This window comes from Trachinotus anak, unplaced genomic scaffold (assembly GCF_046630095.1).
Source record: "Trachinotus anak isolate AG129_WGS33_773 ecotype Australia unplaced genomic scaffold, CSIRO_AGI_Tana_v1 ptg000005l, whole genome shotgun sequence".
NCBI classification, from domain to species: domain Eukaryota; kingdom Metazoa; phylum Chordata; class Actinopteri; order Carangiformes; family Carangidae; genus Trachinotus; species Trachinotus anak.
Genome location: NW_027273856.1, coordinates 23,465,282 through 23,485,579, shown reverse-complemented (window position 1 = coordinate 23,485,579; position 20,298 = coordinate 23,465,282). Strand labels below are relative to the sequence as shown.

The window sequence follows — 20,298 nt, the reverse complement described above, 5'->3', positions numbered from 1 at the left end:
ATCTCCATCCATAGCAGCTGTTAAAATCACATACCTTGCAAGTATCTACTATAATTTTAAAGAGATACATAGAACATGACACAGATGTTATATACACATATGTACAGACGGTTGTGAAGATCAAAGAGTAAATGAAGACAGGGATAATGAGGATACAGCCACAAATAAATCCTCCAAGTGACTTTAAATAACAAGCTTAATTCCCTGCCTGCAGTGAAAGTGGACATTACCTCTGTGATTGTCCCTGTCACTGGAGAAAATACATTCTTAGCCAGCTTTTCCTGCAATCAATAAAGCAAGGATTACCTATAAAAAGCAGAAATATCTGCAATAAGCACTATGTATTCTTACTGAGACAATACAAGGAGGTAAGGATAATTCGTTGTTGCTTAAGCAAAAGGATGCAATCCCACTATGAAATACAAACAAAAATGAGTCAAATTCTGTGACTAAAAAAATAGGCTAAGCTTGACTGACACCTGTAAAGAAAAGGTTTGGCTGTTGTCCTTGTTCTTGTATTAGCAGGAAGTGTTTTCTCTAGCTGAACATTTTGGAAATTTAAGTAATTGATCGCCGTAAATATTCTTGTATGTCATGCTGCTAACCTTGGTGTGAAGTCTTGAGTTGAGTCAAAATTGAAAGACATTTTGGTTATCTTAGAAGGTAACTGTTGTAGAAAAGCTTATTCTGTACACTGTAATAAAGGATTATGAAGGTGAATTCTGTTTCAGTTAACTGAAATCAGAATTTTGAATAAAACCTTCCATCAACTGAGGTTATAATATAAATCACATAATTTATATCCTACAATAAAGTATCCCTGTATGACCAGTTGTACTTGAACTGCTGACATGGTTCTTATGTGTTATGACCCAATGAACAAGCCAAAGCGTAAAATTGGATATAAAATTACAAAAATGTGTAGTCACTGGGAGGAAAGACAACAAGTGTATATGTAAAAATATAATTTTAGATGTTTTTTTTTTGTTGTTTTTTTGAAGAATGCCATATTATAGGTACCACAGGAGGTTTTGGGTAAATAATAAATGCATGTAAAATATCTCACCATACTGTAGGATGTACTTGCTGCTTAAAAAAATGAAGTACATGTTTCTACTCAATGGATTGCAAATGCAAAAAATATTTTTTCTTTATTCACCAGAACCAGGAAACATATGTGGCCTTGGATCCCTAGAATAATGCAATTTATCCCTAAGGTGTCATGTTTGCCAATGGAGGCTCCTAAAAGAGTTCAAACAAGGAAAATAAAAATCACATCCTGCATACAGGCCGGCCTGAGTTCATCCAGTTTAACATGGACTATTGTATCCTTTCCTTGTGGGAATAACATGAACAAACTACTGTACAGCATGTCTTAAATTCTAACTTCATTTGATCTTGTGCAAGTGCAGTTTCCAGTAGCATTCTTGTAGATGTCAGTACAAAATTTAACATTTAATGTGCAAAGAAATAAAGCAGCACAGCTAAAATGTACAGAAGATGGACTAAGTGTGTATACTCACATGATCCACAATCATAATCCAGGGGATAAAAGAACCAAACTAAAATGAATAGTCCAAAGCCACAGAATGTCAGATGTAAACTCCCACAGAAACACCAGAGCTATTGCAAGCAGAGAAACGAGAAAGCAGTTCAAAAGCCTCCCTCCAGAAGCGGGCCTACCCACTAATCAGATACATGGGAAGCTAAGGATAGAATGAAAAGCCTTGCTAATCACTCTGAGATTGGACTGAAATCTGCTGAGGCTTTGGACACATGACTTGGACTTCACCATTGCATAAAGGGAGTTAAACACGCTTTTAGAAAGCAGTTGAAGGTCTATGACTCGGCACAATGTTCCTTCTTTTGTCCTTTCAGTCATCATTATGATTCTGCTGATGTGTTTTCGAACAAGAAAATGATTGCTATTTGAAGCACTGCTTGTTATTACTATTATTATTATTGTTGTTGTTGTTATTATATAATGAATGAAGGACTTTCATCAACATTCACCAATCTTAATATACTTGTTGCACTTCATGTTTTCTGTTGCTGATGAGAGACATAACCATTGTATTTGTCTCAGTTAAAGAAATTTCAAGAGAGCAACAGTTTCAAGTCAAGAAAAAGTAACTCATCGCTGTCAGGACAAACATGTGATGCGACCTGTGACATTGTCACTCAGTGTCCAAATGTCCTTTGGTGAATTATGGCAGATAAATTGATATTGCCCTCTTCTATGGCAATTTTTTCTCCCATAGAAATAGTTGCTCTTTCATTCTCGCTTTAAATATGTGACTACAGTTTAAATTATGCCAGCAAGAATAAGTACACCATTAAATTTAAAATTAAGCTTTCAATGTTTGATTATATAACTTGTCCTGCATTGCATTCGTATTGTGTTTTTTTCCAGGTTATAATGGGTCCTTAAAGGCTGCATTTATATGGCGCAAAGCACTCTACAGTTTGTATCTCCTCCATCCACTCACACGATAATGGCAGTAATCTGTCACACAAGTCTTGTCCTGACCATTGGGAGCAGTTTGGGGTTCAGTGTCTTGCTCAAGTACACTTCAACATGTAGACAAGAGGAGCTGAGATTTGAACCACCAACCCTATGAGTCAGGGTTGTTAATACTTCCTAAGCCACATTTGCCTTGGAGAGCATTTTTGAGCATCTTCAAGAGAGCTCCATAAGTAACATTTAACATTATTATTATTATTATTATTATTACTACACAAAACTACATTTCTTTTTCTGTGGGAGTATGTTTTGACTCCTTCCTTCTTCTTGTCACGAGATTTCATGTGTTTCAATTTCACTTAATAAAATGTGCTATCTTGTTTTGTGTGGACATTTAACAGCCTGAACAGCAGCCATCAGATATGCTGTGCTGCTCATGGAGTTTTCTAGTAATATTTAGTCAAACTTACCCACACAAACACTCCTAGTTACTGTGTCATGCTGTGCAATCATTACCCTGAAAAGAAAACAGATATAATTAAGATATACCACATGCCAGAAGTCAGAGTTGTCTCAAGGGTCATATCAAGATAAATGGGCAAAGATGGCAGCGTTAAAATAACCCATTTATTTTCTAGTGGACTGTGATACTGATAAGAAGCAATGCCCTTGGTTAATTAGCCTACTTCAAGCCGGCTGCCTGGCTGGAACAGTCTCCTCAAGCTCCTCGAGTGCTGAGGCAGAACATTTGAAATGCTCCCAAAGTCTAAATCATGTAATGGTAGATGTTTCTCCTGCATTTGTTGTGAAAGGTGAAAGGTATTTGACACCATTTTAGGTACTGTACTTTTCTTATCTAAATATCACTCAGGGTCAGTTCACATTTTTCAAGAGCAAAAGGGCTGCCACAGAATACATGAAGGGGTTACCCTTATCAAGGGTTTACAGACGGCATGTCGATCCCTCCCACTGATGTCGGGAGTTTCAAGAAGTGCCTAATCGCAGGAGCACCCACTCCCACAAAGCCTACACTGACACACACACACAGAGGGGCAACTTCTCGTGCTGCCATCTGTCTTTAGTCGCAAGGAGCTTGGTGGGTCACGGTGGGGTGGAGTTGACTTGAGGTGGGCAGATTTATTGTGTCCTGACTCATGGGAGAAAACAGCAGAAAGACCCCCTCCTGCTGAGTCATGACAGTGCTGTGACTCAGAAGAAGTGCTGAGGACGTGGCTTTGTGCTCTGACTGTGGGTTATCCTGTGTGAGGAAGGCATCTCCCCCTCCTCGGAAGCAAATGAAAGCACTTCCAATCAGTGTGAGTCAGCTCGAAATGGAGTCATCATGCAGTGTCGCAGTACTGACAGATGATTTATTTTTCAATCAATTAATACATTTAAATGTTTAGATTAAATGTGTCTTCACAGTCCTATAATCAACCAAACAAAAAACCCTACCCCTACATCTACTATCAGCCTCTCAGAGCATCAGGTGCCAAAAATTAAATAATTTCAGATTCCTGCATTAAACTGAATTACATATGATTAGCATTTTAGTGTCCTGTCAGCCATCTAGCCCCCATCATGCAGATGCAGTTTGGATCACAGTCACAGTAAGACGCCCTGAAGCTCATCATCTGTCAAGCTCACACGTGTGCACTGATGCTCAGGCTTAGCACTCCCCCCTCCTGGCTGCGGTTAAAATATCAGGGCTAATTAGAGAGCAACCTGCTGAGCAGCAGGACTCCTGCTATGTTTAGTCACAGACACACGAAAGCAAGTTGAAGTCTTGATAAATGGCTGCAGTTAAAGGGTAAGGACTTGGGCATTTAAATCCAAATCCAACTTCATTGCAGGTTTGTTCATGAAGTGATTAAAAATCACATTTGATCTCTCCATCCATCAGTATTCATTTATACCTCTATCTATCACTCCAACCAGAATAAGAGGAAAACAGCTGCCCTGCATGTTAAATTAGACATCCTAAATTAATGACCAAGGGAAGATATAAGAAACAAATTTGTGTCATTGTCACTAGAGTTTAGTCTAGGGGACCTGTGCCTGTCCAGACAGGCTTTACCTCTGTTCAGTCTAAAACCTTTACCTGTCACAGTGAGGTCACAGGGAGGGACTATAAATATAACCAAGAGAAGGAGCCATTAACACACAAAGCACATTTACACAATCCTACAGTAGCAGGCCCACGCTCTGGATAAATCCTGCTGTACTTACAGAACACCTCTGCAAAATGCTAATTTCACTATTTCACTTTCATCTGTGTGTTACATCAAATGGTTCATTGATAGTCTAGCTTCATTTGTTTAAATTAACCATACATTCAAACTGTGCATTGCATCAGCATTATGTGTGGTTGACAGTGTGCATGTGCATACTTGTACGTGCATGCCTTTGTGGTGTGATGAATGTGATGGATCAAATCTTGGTGAATCGAATCTTTTATCTGATCCGTTAAGTACATATTTGAGAAACAACAGAAATGGCTACATATTAATATAACATATTAACATATTTCCTACTGGTCTTGGCTCAGCTAATCAGTCACCTAATGTTTCTTGTTGTAAGCATATGTTATGCAGAGCTTGAAGTTTGAAAACATTTGCTTCTGACAGAAGTGGGATTTGAACCCACACCTCCTGGAAAGGCTGCTGACTGAGAGACAAGAGAAATGGCTATATTATCCGCTACAGTTTCTTGTTGTAAGCGTGAAGACATAAAGAGATTGCAATTTGAAAAAGTTGTTCTGTCAGAAGTGGGATTCGAACCCACGCCTCCAGAGGAGACTGCGACCTGAACGCAGCGCCTTAGACCGCTCGGCCATCCTGACAGCCGGGCGCCCTTGTAACTGTATTTTGAGTATATAGTATCATAGACTGCTTCAAACAACGTGGCTTTCAAAACGCTGTAAAACGAACAAACCCACGTCTGTAAATACAAGTTTTAACAGCTTATCATTAGCCCTTTAGCTTGGCTAGCTGATAAAACAGCTGGCTACAGTCACAGGAAGCTAACATCTCCTGACATACTGGAGAGCCTGTGTAATGGTGGGAGACCGACAGTCCTGGAAAACAATACACAACACTGAATACGGACTTCGTGCCTCAGCAGCGGACCAGATTCAGGTTAACAGTACCCACCTCTGCCGTAGCTTTACGAGCATATGCTAATTTATGAGGGCGGAGGGGGTTTTATGCAGCGGTGCCTCTCATGGCCGCTAAATGCTGAAGAAAATGCATTAAGTCATCAATCCAGTGGAGGACTGCGCAAAACTCAGTCCCAGGTAGTTTCCAAGCGTCAATCCTTGTGCATCGTCTCAGTACATGTGCCACACTTACCGCTGAGTGAACGACAAAAGTAACACCAAACTAACTGCCTGTTTTATAAAGACCATTTGCTACCATGCTACCTACCAGTTAGCAGCTAGACTTTAATTTGAACATCTGCAAAAAAAAAAAAAAAAAAGTAACTAAAAATATAAGCAAATCAGTTTCATTTATTTATTATTCCTGTGTTGTTTGAATATAATGCTCTGACATGACAGACGTTGAATAAATTATGATTTTTCTCACCTAAATGTACACATACCTGTGATGGAGGGTGCAGAATAATCCAATAGTGAAGCCTACATTTCTTATGTTACTGTTTAACTTGCATGTTTGAGAGGGACCCTTGCCTGTAGAATTATTATCCCACTCCTTGTAAATGGCATAAGTTAGCCCATAAGGTCATGGGATGTTGTAATTAATGAGTTTTTATAGATTCTTGGTTCCAAACACCTGGGACTTGGGACTGTGTAATGTTTTGCAGAAGTAGAATTTACCGAACTATTGGGTCAAGTCTTATAGTGAGTGCAGTGTGCTTGTGATTGTGAAACATTTCTCGATATAACTTTATTTCCCCGCATGTGCTGCATTGCTGCTGTGTAGCTATTTTCAGAGTGGAGGTGCAGCTGAATCATCCAGGGAGCCTCAACTTCAAATTACTATAGCCTATTATCTGTCTGCATTAGTCTACTGAATTTGTAATATGGTTGCTTCTGTGTTTGAAAAAAGTACCCGCTGTAAGTTGATACTTATAGTGCTAATGGTTTGTGAGTTCATACTGTAGCTTGCAATGGATACGTGACTGTAGCTGTTTGATTTGCTTATCAGAGCTTTCAGCTATCACTGTTCTTAAGTATTCTGCCATCTGCAATAAACATAGACCTATCCAGCTCATATCCTGTTTTGAACCTGTCAACACGGTACTTTAGTTGAAGTGTCTGAACTCTGGGGAGAACTGTGTGAGTCATTTCCGTGCGTCTCATTTTTGATGTTGAGTCTTGAAGGAAACAGGGCCGAGCATCCAGCAGGAAGGGATTCCTTCACGCTCAGACATCAACAACATCCCGAATATTACACTCATAACGTAAGGTTGGAGGAATGGGAGTGAGCATGGAAATTATGCCAGAGTGACCTGTTGCCAAGGTCAGTCAGGAGCATTCTTACCCAGAAATTCTGAGTGTAAACAGAGCACATCAAGGCAGCGGAAATGTTGTGTGTCATGGCTGACGTACTTTATCTCTGAATAAGCAGCAGTTAATGAGGTCTGTGGTTCCTGTGTGTAATAACTTGCATCACTGTTTAGTCATCTTGCACAGATCTTTCAGTTCTCAGGCTGTGGGTGATGGACACTTAAATTTTAATACCAGATATGTGGGAACAATACTAGTATTAATACATTGATAATGATAATAGTAATAATAATGATATCACATCATCAATTTTTTTTTCTCTTTGAACCTCAGTCCAAACACCCAAAGATATACAGTTTACAGTCATGTAAAAAACTTTAACATCTGCTAATGTTGATGCCAGACAATGAAACCTGATTTGTTATTGCAGCCATCTCTGGTTTTCAATTACTTTTGGTAAACCCAGTAAAAGGAAGGGAAGGTGAAAGGGCAGCTTTAACTACACAGTATATATCAGACATTTTTTATGTCTGGCCCACTGATGCAGATTTCTGCATGTGTTTATACAAGCAACAGAACTTCATTTATGTTTGTAACACATATTTGTTTATTTTATAGATAAATTGCATAGAAGAATCAGATGGAATGAGTACATGCAAACATGTCTAACAAAAGATGACAAACTGTCAGTGACCTCGCAAAGTTGGCATCATACAGTAGCTGTGTCCCAATTCAGGGGCGGCTTCCTTCGGGGGACTTGGTCTGCTAAGGTGTGGGCTCTGAAAATCACAGACTGCAAAGGCTGAACTGAAATGAGGGGGTGTGGTCTGCAGATCATTTCCTATTTATTTATTTATTTTATTTGTGGAGTCTGCCTATTCTCTTATAGAAAAGTGATTCATCACTGGTGTGCAATGAATCTTGGGATAGGTCGGGCTGCACAGGATCCACCCGTTGGATCCTTCATTGCTCAGAAAAGGAAGGACGCATTTGTTGGCCACATTTGAAGGAGTGTTCAGTATAGGACAGCCTTTTCACACTGCTGTGATGCAAATGCAGCCCTCGAAGAATGCGACCCTTGAATAGAGACATGTTAGTATGTCCAGATATTCTCCACTACAGGAATGAGTGTGAACTTCCCACTTCACCAAAATGGCTCTCTTGGCTGCAAAATACACACACACACACACACACACACACATAAATATATATGTATATATATATATATATATATTCTATATATATATATATATATATATATATATATATATATATTCTCTGCTTGACTTTGATAGCTTTGAAGTCACTAAACGCACATTTATGGCCCTTGGTGAGAGTTGCTATGTGGGTGTTGTTCTACCTGAGATGGATGCTCTACTGCGAGTGGTTCTCCTGTGTGTGTGTGTGTGTTTGGGGGAGTGTTAGAATATAGCCATCGCCATTGGACCTTTAGCAGTAAGAGGTTTTCCTTGTTTTCATTTAGGGTCTAAGGTTTAGGTGGGTGTCATTTTCATGTAGTGTGGGGCACTGAAGCCTTGTATTATCACTTAAAAATTTCAGATGATTTTTTCTTCCAAAAATGGTCTTAATATGCATTTTATTGTGAATTTATTCTATTCTAGTTCTATTCTATTAGTAGCAGTAATGTATAACAGTCAGGAGAGAAATTTTTAAAACCTCAATATATTTGTCATTGGCTGTTGTGATTTATTATTACAACAGAAGAATCCCACCGTACAGACAAAATACCATATGTTACACCTATGATTGAAATAGCGAACATTGGCACCTTTGCTATCCTCTTCCAAGAAAATAATGGGAACCAGACCCATGATTGTGTTTTTCTAAAGTTAATATCTCTGTAGGTTAAAACTGAGCGATTTGTTCAAGGAACAGCGTAAAAGTTGGAGGAGATATAAATAAAAGTATTATTATTATTTTTGTAAATTTTATGCATCTTTGTAGGAGTGAGGTACAAAATATGGTTAAACTTAAAATTAGCTTCCTTGATTTTGTTGCTTGTAAATGAGAAGTGTGCTCTTTCCCAAATAGCCAAGTATTTTCATCTCTAACCATTCCGAGATCTTTTTCCCACATCATTAAATTGTCACTGGAAAGATAAATGACCCCTCAGATAGAGAGAGTCTCATAATATTCACTAATTTTACTTTTGATAGTATTGCGTTTGAGGCCATTAATATATCCTCTACTTCAAATAATCCAAACCAAAACATTTTCTGGATGTAGAAAATAAGTGAACTGACAGCATTTCGAATTTCTTATTTGAATTGTTTTATAAACAAATTTGTCCGTTTGCATATGATTGATGTTAAATGTTTCAAGTCTGGATTCTCATGGTTAGGAGAGTAGTTGGAAGTACCAAGTTTCTTAATACAATCCCTCCAGGCTAAAAGTGTGTTGAAAACTCTGAAGGAATACTTTTATCTTAAGTGGAGTATAAGAGAGGCCAAATTAAGGAATCAAAAATGTTGGCTCCCATCTGGACCCATAGAGAGTCCCATCTCCTGAATGACTGAGACACTAAATTTCTGGGGTGACCAAAAGTAGTACTGGATGTTGAGGAGACCAAGACCCCCCCCATGGGTTCTGACTTCATCTGGGTCATTAAGCTAATCCTTGGTTTTATATTACACAAGATGAACTTTGAAAAGTTTGTTCAGTGATGATGCAGATACACAACATGGTAACATTTGTAAAAGAAAAGGAAATCTTGGGAGAACGTTCTCTCAAAAAAAAAAAAATGTATACCTTATATTCATAATATTGCCCCTTATGTCTTTTGACTGTGTCATTTTCTCCTGTAAAGCAGCTGTGACTAATACAAATAAACGTTATTATTACATATTATTATTAATATCATTATTATTAATGGGGACTGAGCACATCTGCTTTGCAATCTGACACAGTGACATTGTAACCACACAAATCTTATAAATGATATTTTGCTGAAATATTTAAAACTTGATGGGCCTCAGTATGTCACAGCAGCTGTCATCAGGCAGCTCGGTGGTTTGCTTTGTCTATCCTCCACAGTAGCTGTTAAAAGGGCTCTCTCACACCGCTGAACTTATAACATCACTCATCTAACTCATTAGTGCGTCTGCATTTCAGGATGCACGCTGAGTAAAGTGTGTTGGTGCAGGACGATGGAGCGGATTGCAATATGAAGGCCCACTAAAATGGAAAAAGATGGAGGGGGGGGGGGTCTTAAGATCAAAGACATGCCACCGTTGTCCTTTAAAAGACAAAGTTGTTAACGTTTGAACTTGGTGTAAGATAATGTTTTTTCACAATTGTGAATGTATAAAGAGAAAACATCAACATCTCAGACGACCGATATTAAGCTTTCCAAACTTCGCTGGAATTAGCCACATCCTTAACAATGTATGTCTGTATGTCTGAGCTTTGGTGACTTGGTCATGATTAAACATAGCTGTCGGAATATGAAAACATTACATCAAATATTTTAATTAGCTCAATTAAAACATGAATAAAAATACATAATGCCTTCTCCAGATATTCCCACAATACAAGAACACACACGGAACAGATAAGGATGTTCTATCTCTTAAATGGAACAACCACATTGCAATTAGGAAGCACAATAGGAACATCCTCCTCCACATTGAGGTGAAGAGTTACACCACCCCTGGGAGAATCTGCAGCAGTCAAAAACAAGCCAAATAGCGCTGCAGCATATATAGTGGAGACCAGTGCAAGCCATGCTATAAAAGAGAGAGAGAGAGAGAGAGAGAGAGAGAGAGAGAGAGAGCGAGACCAATGCAGGTCAGGCTGTAAAAATAGGACATGCACTGCAATTTTAAATCACTTAAAATAAAATAATAAATCTGCTTTAAAGTGTTTTAGAACTTTTCAAACCCAAGTTTTCTAGGTTGTTCTCGCTGTGGGTAAAATTAATACACAACTAGAAAGCTCTTATTGAAGTGTTTTTATGGGGAGTTTACTAAAATGCACTTACTTCTGGAAGAAAGCACATTTCTCAATCCTTTTTTGTACGTTCTGCAGTAGAGCACAGGCTTTCCTGCCTGTGCCGGTTTGGTAATCAGGCTGCGCTTATGGGTAAATGGAAATCTAGCCTTCTCCTTCCCTGGGTTGGCAGCCATGTGCTGGCCTCCCTCTGTGCTTTTGCTGGTTGCCTGTATCTGCTTAGAACAGGTGCCGGATCCTGTTCAGCTGCAGCATTCACAGCACAGGTACGGGTGGGAGGCCCTTGGCTGCTCGTACAGTCCCCCAAGTTTTCCAGGGGTCCCCATCTGTGTCCCCGCACATCCTCTGCCACATGGCACCTGTCCCTCGACGAGTCTGGTCCATTCTTCGTCCGGCGACGTACACGCCTGCCCGCCACCCCACACTCTGCCTGTTGTTGAGCCACAATGAGATGAAGAATAGCTGCACTCCATAATCCCTTGCTGTGAGATGTGTGTGTGTGTTTTTCTCCCCCCCGTCTTTTCCTCCTTTGGCCAGATTCGGGGCCAAGTACAAATTGTAAACAGGTTATTATGCTGCTGTAACACACTCCAACTGGAAATGCACTCTGTCAACATTTAGTATTTACTGATGTAAGTGCGTCTTCATCTGTCACACAGAGTAGTTTTAATTTGGTGTAAAGTTCGCTGCATTTAGCGCGATGAGGACGTTGTAATGGGTTTGTTGTTTTCTATTTGCAAGGCTTAAAAGGAAAAGCTGTAATATTTTCCCCAGGATCACTTTAAATATTGATTTTGCTTCATTCAGGTGCAAATAACTGCTTGTGATATTTGCAGCTTAAACATAGCGTGTTCATAATGCAGCAAGAAACGGCTCAATCAAACACAACATATCAATAGTATGCAGGTTTAAAGGGCATCTCCGTCTCATGCACTGATATGCCTTAGTCACGTAGTTCAAATTAGCCTCTTCCTCTTGACCTACAGTTAATAAGCAAAGAACGTCATATAGCACGAATGGTCGACCTCCAAATGTGACGTGATGGGACGCTCCCTCAACGGCTACACAATAGACGCTGGACCAACCAGACAGTTAGCCTCCTCCATGCCTCCGGGGGACATGATATTTAAAGTGATCACTGCTCACCTCAGTCCCAGCAGATGGATAATACTTTGCACAGCTGTGCAAGCTCTGGGCCCCGTCCACACTCACCGAGCCTTACGTTGTTACCTTGACAGTTAGTGTTGAGTTAGTCCGCTGAGTTGTTTGTTTGCCCAGGGAAGTGACATGATGGCAGGGGAGGAAATAGGAAACATAACAGACTACCTGACAGACTCATTCCACGGGCTTGACCTGAGACTGGAACTGAGCCAGCCAGCAATCAGAACGAAATAACAAGAGGAGGCTCTTTTGTTTGTTCAGCCTATATCCTTATATTCGCAAATATTGTAAATCTTGTGATCCCGCAGGTATCTGAAAGATTCAATTAGTCAAATTAAGAGATTATGTACGCCCCGCTCATGGAATTCCTGCAAGTGCCTATGTGTATAAAATGCAAAGTTTAAGCAGGGCACAACAATGTCATGCTACTGTTTTATTTATGTTTATGTTTATTTTTTCTTTCCTTTTTGATTTAGTGCAGTTAAAAGAGCAGATGTGGTGACTGTCTTCGGTACAGCAGTAGAGTCTGACTAAAGGTTAAAATGACAATGAGTCAACTTCTAGGGAGGAAAGGATTGAGGCTGACAAGTTGAGTGTTTTGCCCTCACTTCCCGATAACTTAAAAGTCACAGGATCCACAAAACTCAGATCATATTCCTGTAGAGCTCTTCTGGGCATCTCAGAGAAAGAATGTTGCTGTGCTGATCAAAGATAAGACTATTACTACTGCATATTTAATGGATGAGTTACCGAGAGGTGTTTGTTATCTCACTGCAGAGGTATCTTGTTAGATAAAAGATGATCATAGTCAAAAACAGCAGCACCATTATATATAATTGTAATAGGAAATGCATATATATTGTAACTACTCTATAAATAGCCACTGTGTAAATATGTAATATTTTTATTTAACCCATTCGATCTTTTCTGCTTTCGCTGACCAATTCAAACAGTGTTTCTTCAGTTCTGGTAGATTTGAATGTTTCAGACAAACTGAATAAGTGTTTTAAAACAAAAACAACAACAAAAAAACAAAAAAAACACACAGGATCATCTGAAAAATGCATTGTCACAAAGGTGAAAACTAGCCTAGTTTTCTTAATTCGTGAAATGATTACATACTGGAGATGCATGGTTTTCATTGGATTTTATCTTCTTATATATTCTGTCTCCATTGTGGCCACAATGATTTTCTAAATTGTTTAGATGAAAAATCTCATAAAATATCAACACATGTAGGAATGATATGATATAATGATGTTGTTCTGTTCAGCAATTTATGCTTAAATATACCCAACTCAACTCATGCCTGACTCGAGTTTCTGGTCTTGTCGTTTAATGTGAGGATGATTTGTTGACGCCTGAGTTTTTGTCCTTGTCCGTGTTACCGTGTCCTACCCTGAGGTGGTGGATGTGATTGTTGAGACATTGCAGAGCGTCTTTACCAAGGGAGTCTGCAGCAGCACCCTGACCTAACCCTGACAACTCTGGGGCTGATGCTGCACCACAGACTACTTTCTCACCCCGAATGCCTGGGGCGCCACCCGTCCAGCTCCCACGTCCAAAATATGGTTGCACTCAAATGGACCCTCTGTAGAGTTTTGAACCCCTGCAGGCACAAAGGGTAATGATATAACCCCAAAGAAATGAGCACAGTTTGCAGCCAGCTGCAAACACTGGTAACATGATGAATGTTGTCATCCTGGTCACTTTAATCACAATCACAGTAAGTGTTGGAAAGGTCTATCAATAGAGTATGATCATACTTGGATATGCATACCAAGAAAGGTCAGTTTTGTGTACATATGTTCACCATGTTTCTCCGGTTTCAGAGCAAGAAACCAGTTTTATGCTCCTTACTGTGTGGATTTTTGTGGTGTGTCTGTGGTTAAGGTACAGCAGGCCAGGTTGACAAAGCTTCTCCTGAAAAATGGTGGGTGAGTAAAGACGGGTAAGTAAGATGCTAATCAGTGCGGCCGTGTTTCCTCCCGCTCACTGAACAGCGGGTTCCCTTCCCTCACTCTGGCTCTTTAATGCAGGGCCCAGCCAGGCCCAAACATCCTGACGGAGAGAGGCTTTTCCCTTATCAGTCAGGAAACACCGCTCCTCTGCCACATCCTTTTTACAAGAAGCACGACTCAACCGTTCCCAAAAAATGCAGGAAGACCAGCCAGACTCCAGGATTTGTCAAAAGCCCCCTGAATTCCTTTTATCGAAAAAGAAAAATTCAAGAGAACAGAGGGTGAGAAGGGGAGGAGTGGAGAGGAGAGAGGGGAAAAAAAAGAGAAAAATGAGGAGCATGTAGAACAGTCAACGAAGCCCCGGGATTTATTTTTTTATTTATTTCGCACAGATTACGAAAGGTCTGCATCAGCAAGATATAACACGGGATGAAGGGGTGGGGGTGGGGTGGGGGTGTCGGAGTGCCTAAGAATGGCACCCAGAATAAGACTCCAGGAAAACAAAAGACGGTTGAGATGGAGGCGGGTGGCGACGGCTGTGCCTGTTTTACACTAATCCTCTGAACCGGGATGAAATGAAAGCGAGAGGAGACGGATGGAGAAGGATGATGTGATGGAGGGTGGAAAAAGCAAGCAGGGGTGTGGGTGTCATAATGGCCCACTCAGAGTACAACAGCTAGACAGAGCCCGAAATAGAAGAATTAATGGTGTGACACTGAATTCAAAGATGGACAAGTAGCACACACCATTTTTCAAAAACTACTAAGCAGGAGTCCTAGTTTCTTTTATTGTTTTTATTTAGGAATCTGATTGTATTTATCACGTATATGAGTGGAAATGTGTTTCATCTGCTACCACACAATGTCTTTTAAGTGTTCTCAGTTATTACCAATATCACCTTTTCAGCTGCAATAAGGAAATAATAAAAACCTTTGTTGTGGTATTGTCTGTGGGCATGTTATCCAAGTAGGACTGCATTAATATAAAAACTGACCTTTATTTTTAAATTATTGTCTTTCACAAACCTAAATCAGCATACAGTTATAGTTACCATTATTATTTTCATCGTAGAGGTTATAATTATATATTATTAAGTACTTGAGAAGAAGTATAAACGCATATTTTTCTTCATTATACACCGTTTTGTTAAATTGCATAAGAAATGTCCAACTAAAACCTCATTCAATTACAACTACTGAGGTAAGACTCCCAAACTAATGAGAGCGAGAACATATAATACAAACATTCGAATGGAAAGCGTTGATAATAGCATTACAGTTAGCATTTATGCGAAACATCAAAGGACTTAAATTAGCTTCTAAAGAGCATCTGTACACACCTAGGAGGCAACAGTAACTGGTGACATTTACAAGTGGACAACAAGTCTTTTACGATTGTTCTTCTGGTTTGGAAATTTCATGACAACTGGAGGTGGCATACTATAGTATTTTGTGTCTGCATCCCTGAGGTGTCCATCTCCCTTTCCTCGTATTCCTCCAATTGCTCTTTGTTCTTTCCTCGGCTCCAGACAATCATATTGCTCAGTAATCAGTTCAGTCCAGGTTTTAATCTGGTGGGATGATGTTGCCCGTAGATGCTAATAAATTACACACAGGAGCACAGAAATCTTTCCCTCATCAGCAACCAAGTGCAACATCATCCCAAATTTCTTCACCCAGTTCAAACCCTGTAGCGTCTTATTGGTCACAAGTATAGTGGGTGCTGTGACTAAGCTTACGAGATGCCATAGTTGTTGTAGTAGGCCGCTGTTGCGTCTGCCAGCACAGAAATGAGGCTGGTTTCCGTGGTGCTACTGGGACACGCGGTGGCAGAAGCAGTGGCGGCTGACGCCACCTGGATGTGTCCTGTAACAGTCATGCTGCTGCCCTGCTCAGGGTGGAACCCGGTCCCAGTTGAGTTCAGGTACTGGTCAAACTCATTGCGGTCCACCTCTCCCAGAAGCTCAGCCTGGCTCAGCTGGTCTAGAGTCTCCAGGTGGCCCTGTGTCTCTGGTGGGGGGGACAGCTGACCCAGGTGGCCCTGGTGGAGCCCGTGGTGAATCTGGGGGAAAGACGAGGTACTGTAGTAAGACAGCGGAGGGCCAGGGATCAGTCCACTGCCTCCGCCAGTTTGGGACAGAGAGATGTGACCTATGTGTGTGCCCCCACAGTGGATTTGGGTCTGAGTGTAGTCAGTGTGGTAAGGGGGTGGGCTGCCCATGTGTGTCTGATTCTGATGGTGCTCATCTGGACAGGAGGCTGAGGAAGAGCAGGAGACGGAGGAGCTACCAGACGTTGAGTAATAAGAAGGGGGTACATGCTCGTGGTCCATGGCATCCAAGGGGGACATCTCAGGGGGTGTGGGCAGGCCGTAGGGGTAGGTGTCGAAGCTGCTGTTGGAACCGGCAGGGTCTCTGAAGCTTCTGACGCTGGGCAGAGCAGAGCTGGAGCTGGAAAACCCACTGCCGACACCATTAGGGCTGCCCTCATCTTTGTCGAGGGGGTGACAGAGGGCTCGCTGGTCGGGCAGGGCATTCTGATCGGGAGCCAGCCCACTCAGGAGGAAGCTGGGGTCCACTCGCTTGCAGATGCGTTTCAGCTGTTTCTTCCGGCGAGGCCGATACTTGTAGTTAGGGTAGTCCTGCATGTGCTGCACCCGAAGCCTCTCTGCTTCCTCCACGTAGGGCCTCTTCTGCGGGGGAGTCAGGGCCTTCCAGGACTTGCCTGGATGAAGAGGAAACAGACACATTTTTATTTTAACAAAAAATCCTGAATATGGTTCAACAAAGCAGAATGCAATTTACTCTAATAAATTCATACATAGATTCATGTTTTCTGTTATACTATGATATTAGAATGACTGAACAATTTTTCTCACATTTTAACAATCAAACAAAATGTTCAAAAGAAAATAAATGTTTTGTTTTTTTCAAATTGTAAGCTTACATTGCTTACGTGGAAAATTAAGGTATAGTGATATGAATAATGGTGGGATGAAAACATGTTTACCTGAATCTATCAAAAGAGAAATAGCACTTTGAAACGTTTTTTCACGTAAAAATATAATAAATCTTCATAAACTTTAGAGTCTGAATTTATTTTGCAGATGCGTGACAATTACAGACTTTTCTTTTTAGAAAAGGGAAAGAATCATGTGGATGAAAACTTTAAAACTGGTTACTGAACAATCAGTTTCCTTTTCAGCTCCGACTTGTATTAAAGAAACTTACCTGCAATTAATGAATGCCTTATTTTAAGATAATCACCGATTGTACTTGGAGGCCTATTTATAAAGGCATATTTTACATTTACATTTGTATTTCATACATTGTTGTTCTTGTGATGATTATGATTTCCGATTTGCGCAAATGCCAGATTTGGAGCTCAACATTAAACACTAAACCAAGTAACCTACACTAAACCAAAATCATACATTTCAGTCCTTTTCTGTAACTGTCCCCTCAGCTCTTTTATGATGAGGTGACATTCTCTGTTAAATTCAGCTTTTAAACTGACGACGCAGTAATGGCTCTGAAGTTATGTGATTAATTTACTTGGTCTTACTAAGAAAAGCAGCAATCAAAAACGTTAGGTTTGTTGTTTTTTCTTTAATACTTTGTTACGTTTATGTACATTTTTATCCAGTTTTTGGCGTCGGACACATACTTAAAAACTTTTGTAAAACAGCCGAGGCCTGAAGGGAGTGTAAGTGTGAGGAGGGTTAAAAAAAAAATAAAAAAAAAAAAAAGTAGCAAGAGTGATAGCTGATAAAAAAAAAACAATGATATATTATAATAATGTCTATATAGCCTATATTAAAAGTTAAATCTTTAAATAACTTTATTCTTCTTACCCAACATTTTGCTGAGCTCGGCGTTGTGCAGGTCTGGATTTTGAACCGCCAGCCGTTTGCGCTCATCCTTGGCCCAGACCATGAACGCGTTCATGGGCCGTCTGATCCGCGGCTCCGGCGCCTTGTCCACTGGGGTCCTGTGCGGGCCATGTCCGTCGGGCACGTCCCCGTCTCCTGGAGGACACTCGAAGGACTCTGGCCACGACGAGTACGCGCTGATGAGGGCTGCCATCTGCGCGCTCCAAAACTTAAGATGCGCCTCTCACTCTCTGGGACAAAGTTGCGCTCCCTCTCTCTGAGTGTAGGCTGCACACTGCGGGCTAATCAAAAGCTGGAAAACCAATTGAACTGCTTTTCTTTCTTTCTTTTCTTTTTTTTTTTTTTTTTTTTTTTTAAATCCAGCTGTGACTAGATCACTACAGCTACAGGCTACAGTCAGATGTCAGTGCGGGTTTCAGGAGAGAGCACATTTGCGCTCAGGCAGCGGCTCCTCCTTGTGAGTTATGATTCAGTCTTTCCTGGTGGATGGGGGGAGCGCTTTATATTTGAGGAGCAGGTTCCAGGAGAAACCCCGGAGGACTCTCGGCTCCTCCTTGATTGCAAGTTGAGCTCTGTGAGAGGGAAGAGGAGAGAAGGCAGCATTTCAACACCGCTAACTACTTAAACTGGCCTCACAACAAAACAACACCTCACACTGACAGATAACGTACATTCAGTTTAACCAACAGGACAAAACATAATAATTCAGTTTTTTTTTTTTGTTTTGTTTTTTAGCTATTGACAACTTACTTAAAAAAAACCAAAAAAAAAACCAAAAAACAAGTTTGTCAAAGAAGAAAACACAGGAGTCTTTTGCAAACATTAAAGCTCTTGTGTATTGATGACGAACAGGGATTTGGCAACTTCCGTTTTTTCTCCAGTCAACAAGGAACACCTCCACCTGACAAACTTGTTCTGCAGTGTTACTCGAAGACGGCAGCCTGCACGGGTTCAGTGACATTTTTTTTTTTTTCAGATTTCTACTGAACCTCAAAGCCAGTGTGCACAAGCAAACAAAAAATACAACACTCCCATTTTCGGAAAAAAGCCAAGTCTAACTAATTTTGAACATAAGGCCTCCTTTTAACATAAAATACTAGCTTCATTTTTTATATTTTTATTTATTTATTTATTTTTCACAATTCACCTCAAAGCAAAACCCTATTTCTGGAACCTCTGAACACATCTGTGGGTGAGAGGAGAGATAAAACTACTGAACGCACACTACAAACAAATCAGTTTCCTTCTGTGGCCATATCAAATCCAGGAGTTCCTGTTGACAGGATACTCTTGGGCTGCAGCCATTGAGTAGCTCACACACTCTCTCACTCACACACTCACACACACACACACACACTGCTCAAACACTTGCATATCTTGGTTTGTGATAATTATGCAGGAGAAAGTAACCTGAGTACAGACAGGAAGAATTTCCAGCTTTCTTCCTCCAGAGTTAATCCACAGGCAACATGCATCTTAAACTGTAATACACATCTTTTGGTGAGTCGTGCCCTCCAGCACCCATCAAACTCAAGTGTTAGCTCTCCAGCTTTGTGTTGAGACTTGCCCCCCCCACCCCACCCCACAGGAACAGGATACGGCACCTGAAGCCACAGATTGTGCGTAGAGCAGGAACATTTGTGATATATAGAGCTGCACTTCCTCTTGCTGGTCTGACGTGGGCCACATTGATGAGCAGTCAGTGAAAGTCAGCATTGCAGAACAAGTGTGAGCTGATGGAGGCCAGTCAGACACAGAGACCGTCAGACAGACAAGACAGCAGACTGGCATCGTGCGAGTTTCACATCATATTTGCAATTTGGAACCAAACACATGAAAGCTCGGAGTTGGGGGTTTCTGAAATGACTAATAGCTCTATGTGTTAACCGCTGTGTGGGTGTGAGTTCTATCAGCCTGCTGTTGTTCACCCTTTCAGTGTAAAAGACATGTGGCTCCTGGAGATTTGAAGGGGGGGGGGGGGTTGTTTTTCAGTATTAAGAAAATTTTACTACAGCAACACAATACAACAGCTTCTTCCTATGGCTCTACTGCTCTCTCATACATCACCTGCAACCATACACCCCAAGACAAGAGTCTCTTTTAATGTAATTTTCAAAATAAAAGTGAGCAGTGTAATTCTGTGCACATACAGTGTGTCAATATATGGTAGGGACAGATGTGACTTTTACAAGGAAAAATCATTTTCTAATTGCCACATCAGTTGGAAAGCCACCATTTTTGTGTGCAATTAAGTGTCTTTAATTTTAAAAACTAAAAAAATGATGCACATTTTCATCTGGCAGGCAAAGGTCAAGGCCATTTCCTTGTCTATTTTTTACTATTATATTGTGCAATCCACCTTCTATAGGAGTAACAGGTCTAGT

At 40.7% G+C, this 20,298-nt stretch overlaps 2 protein-coding genes and 1 non-coding gene across 3 annotated transcripts in view; 1 reads left to right on the top strand and 2 right to left on the bottom strand.

Moving 5' to 3' along the window:
• Positions 1-5,223: 5,223 nt before the first annotated feature.
• trnal-cag (transfer RNA leucine (anticodon CAG)) lies at positions 5,224-5,306 on the bottom strand. The gene has a single exon. It is a non-coding gene; the product is annotated as a tRNA-Leu (tRNA).
• Positions 5,307-13,656: 8,350 nt separating this feature from the next.
• Positions 13,657-20,298, top strand: part of rps12 (ribosomal protein S12) — a 177,963-nt gene continuing 171,321 nt past the window's right edge. The window contains exon 1 of the mRNA XM_071479107.1: positions 13,657-13,660. The gene's annotated coding sequence lies outside the window, so the exon portion shown is untranslated. The remainder of the gene's footprint in view (positions 13,661-20,298) is intronic.
• On the bottom strand, positions 14,803-18,393 carry sox7 (SRY-box transcription factor 7). Its single transcript, XM_071479099.1, has 2 exons — positions 17,876-18,393; positions 14,803-16,746 (listed from the first exon to the last, which is right to left on the bottom strand). Exons 1-2 carry the CDS (start codon positions 18,105-18,107, stop codon positions 15,758-15,760), a joined length of 1,221 nt encoding a protein of 406 aa, XP_071335200.1. The 5' UTR covers positions 18,108-18,393; the 3' UTR covers positions 14,803-15,757.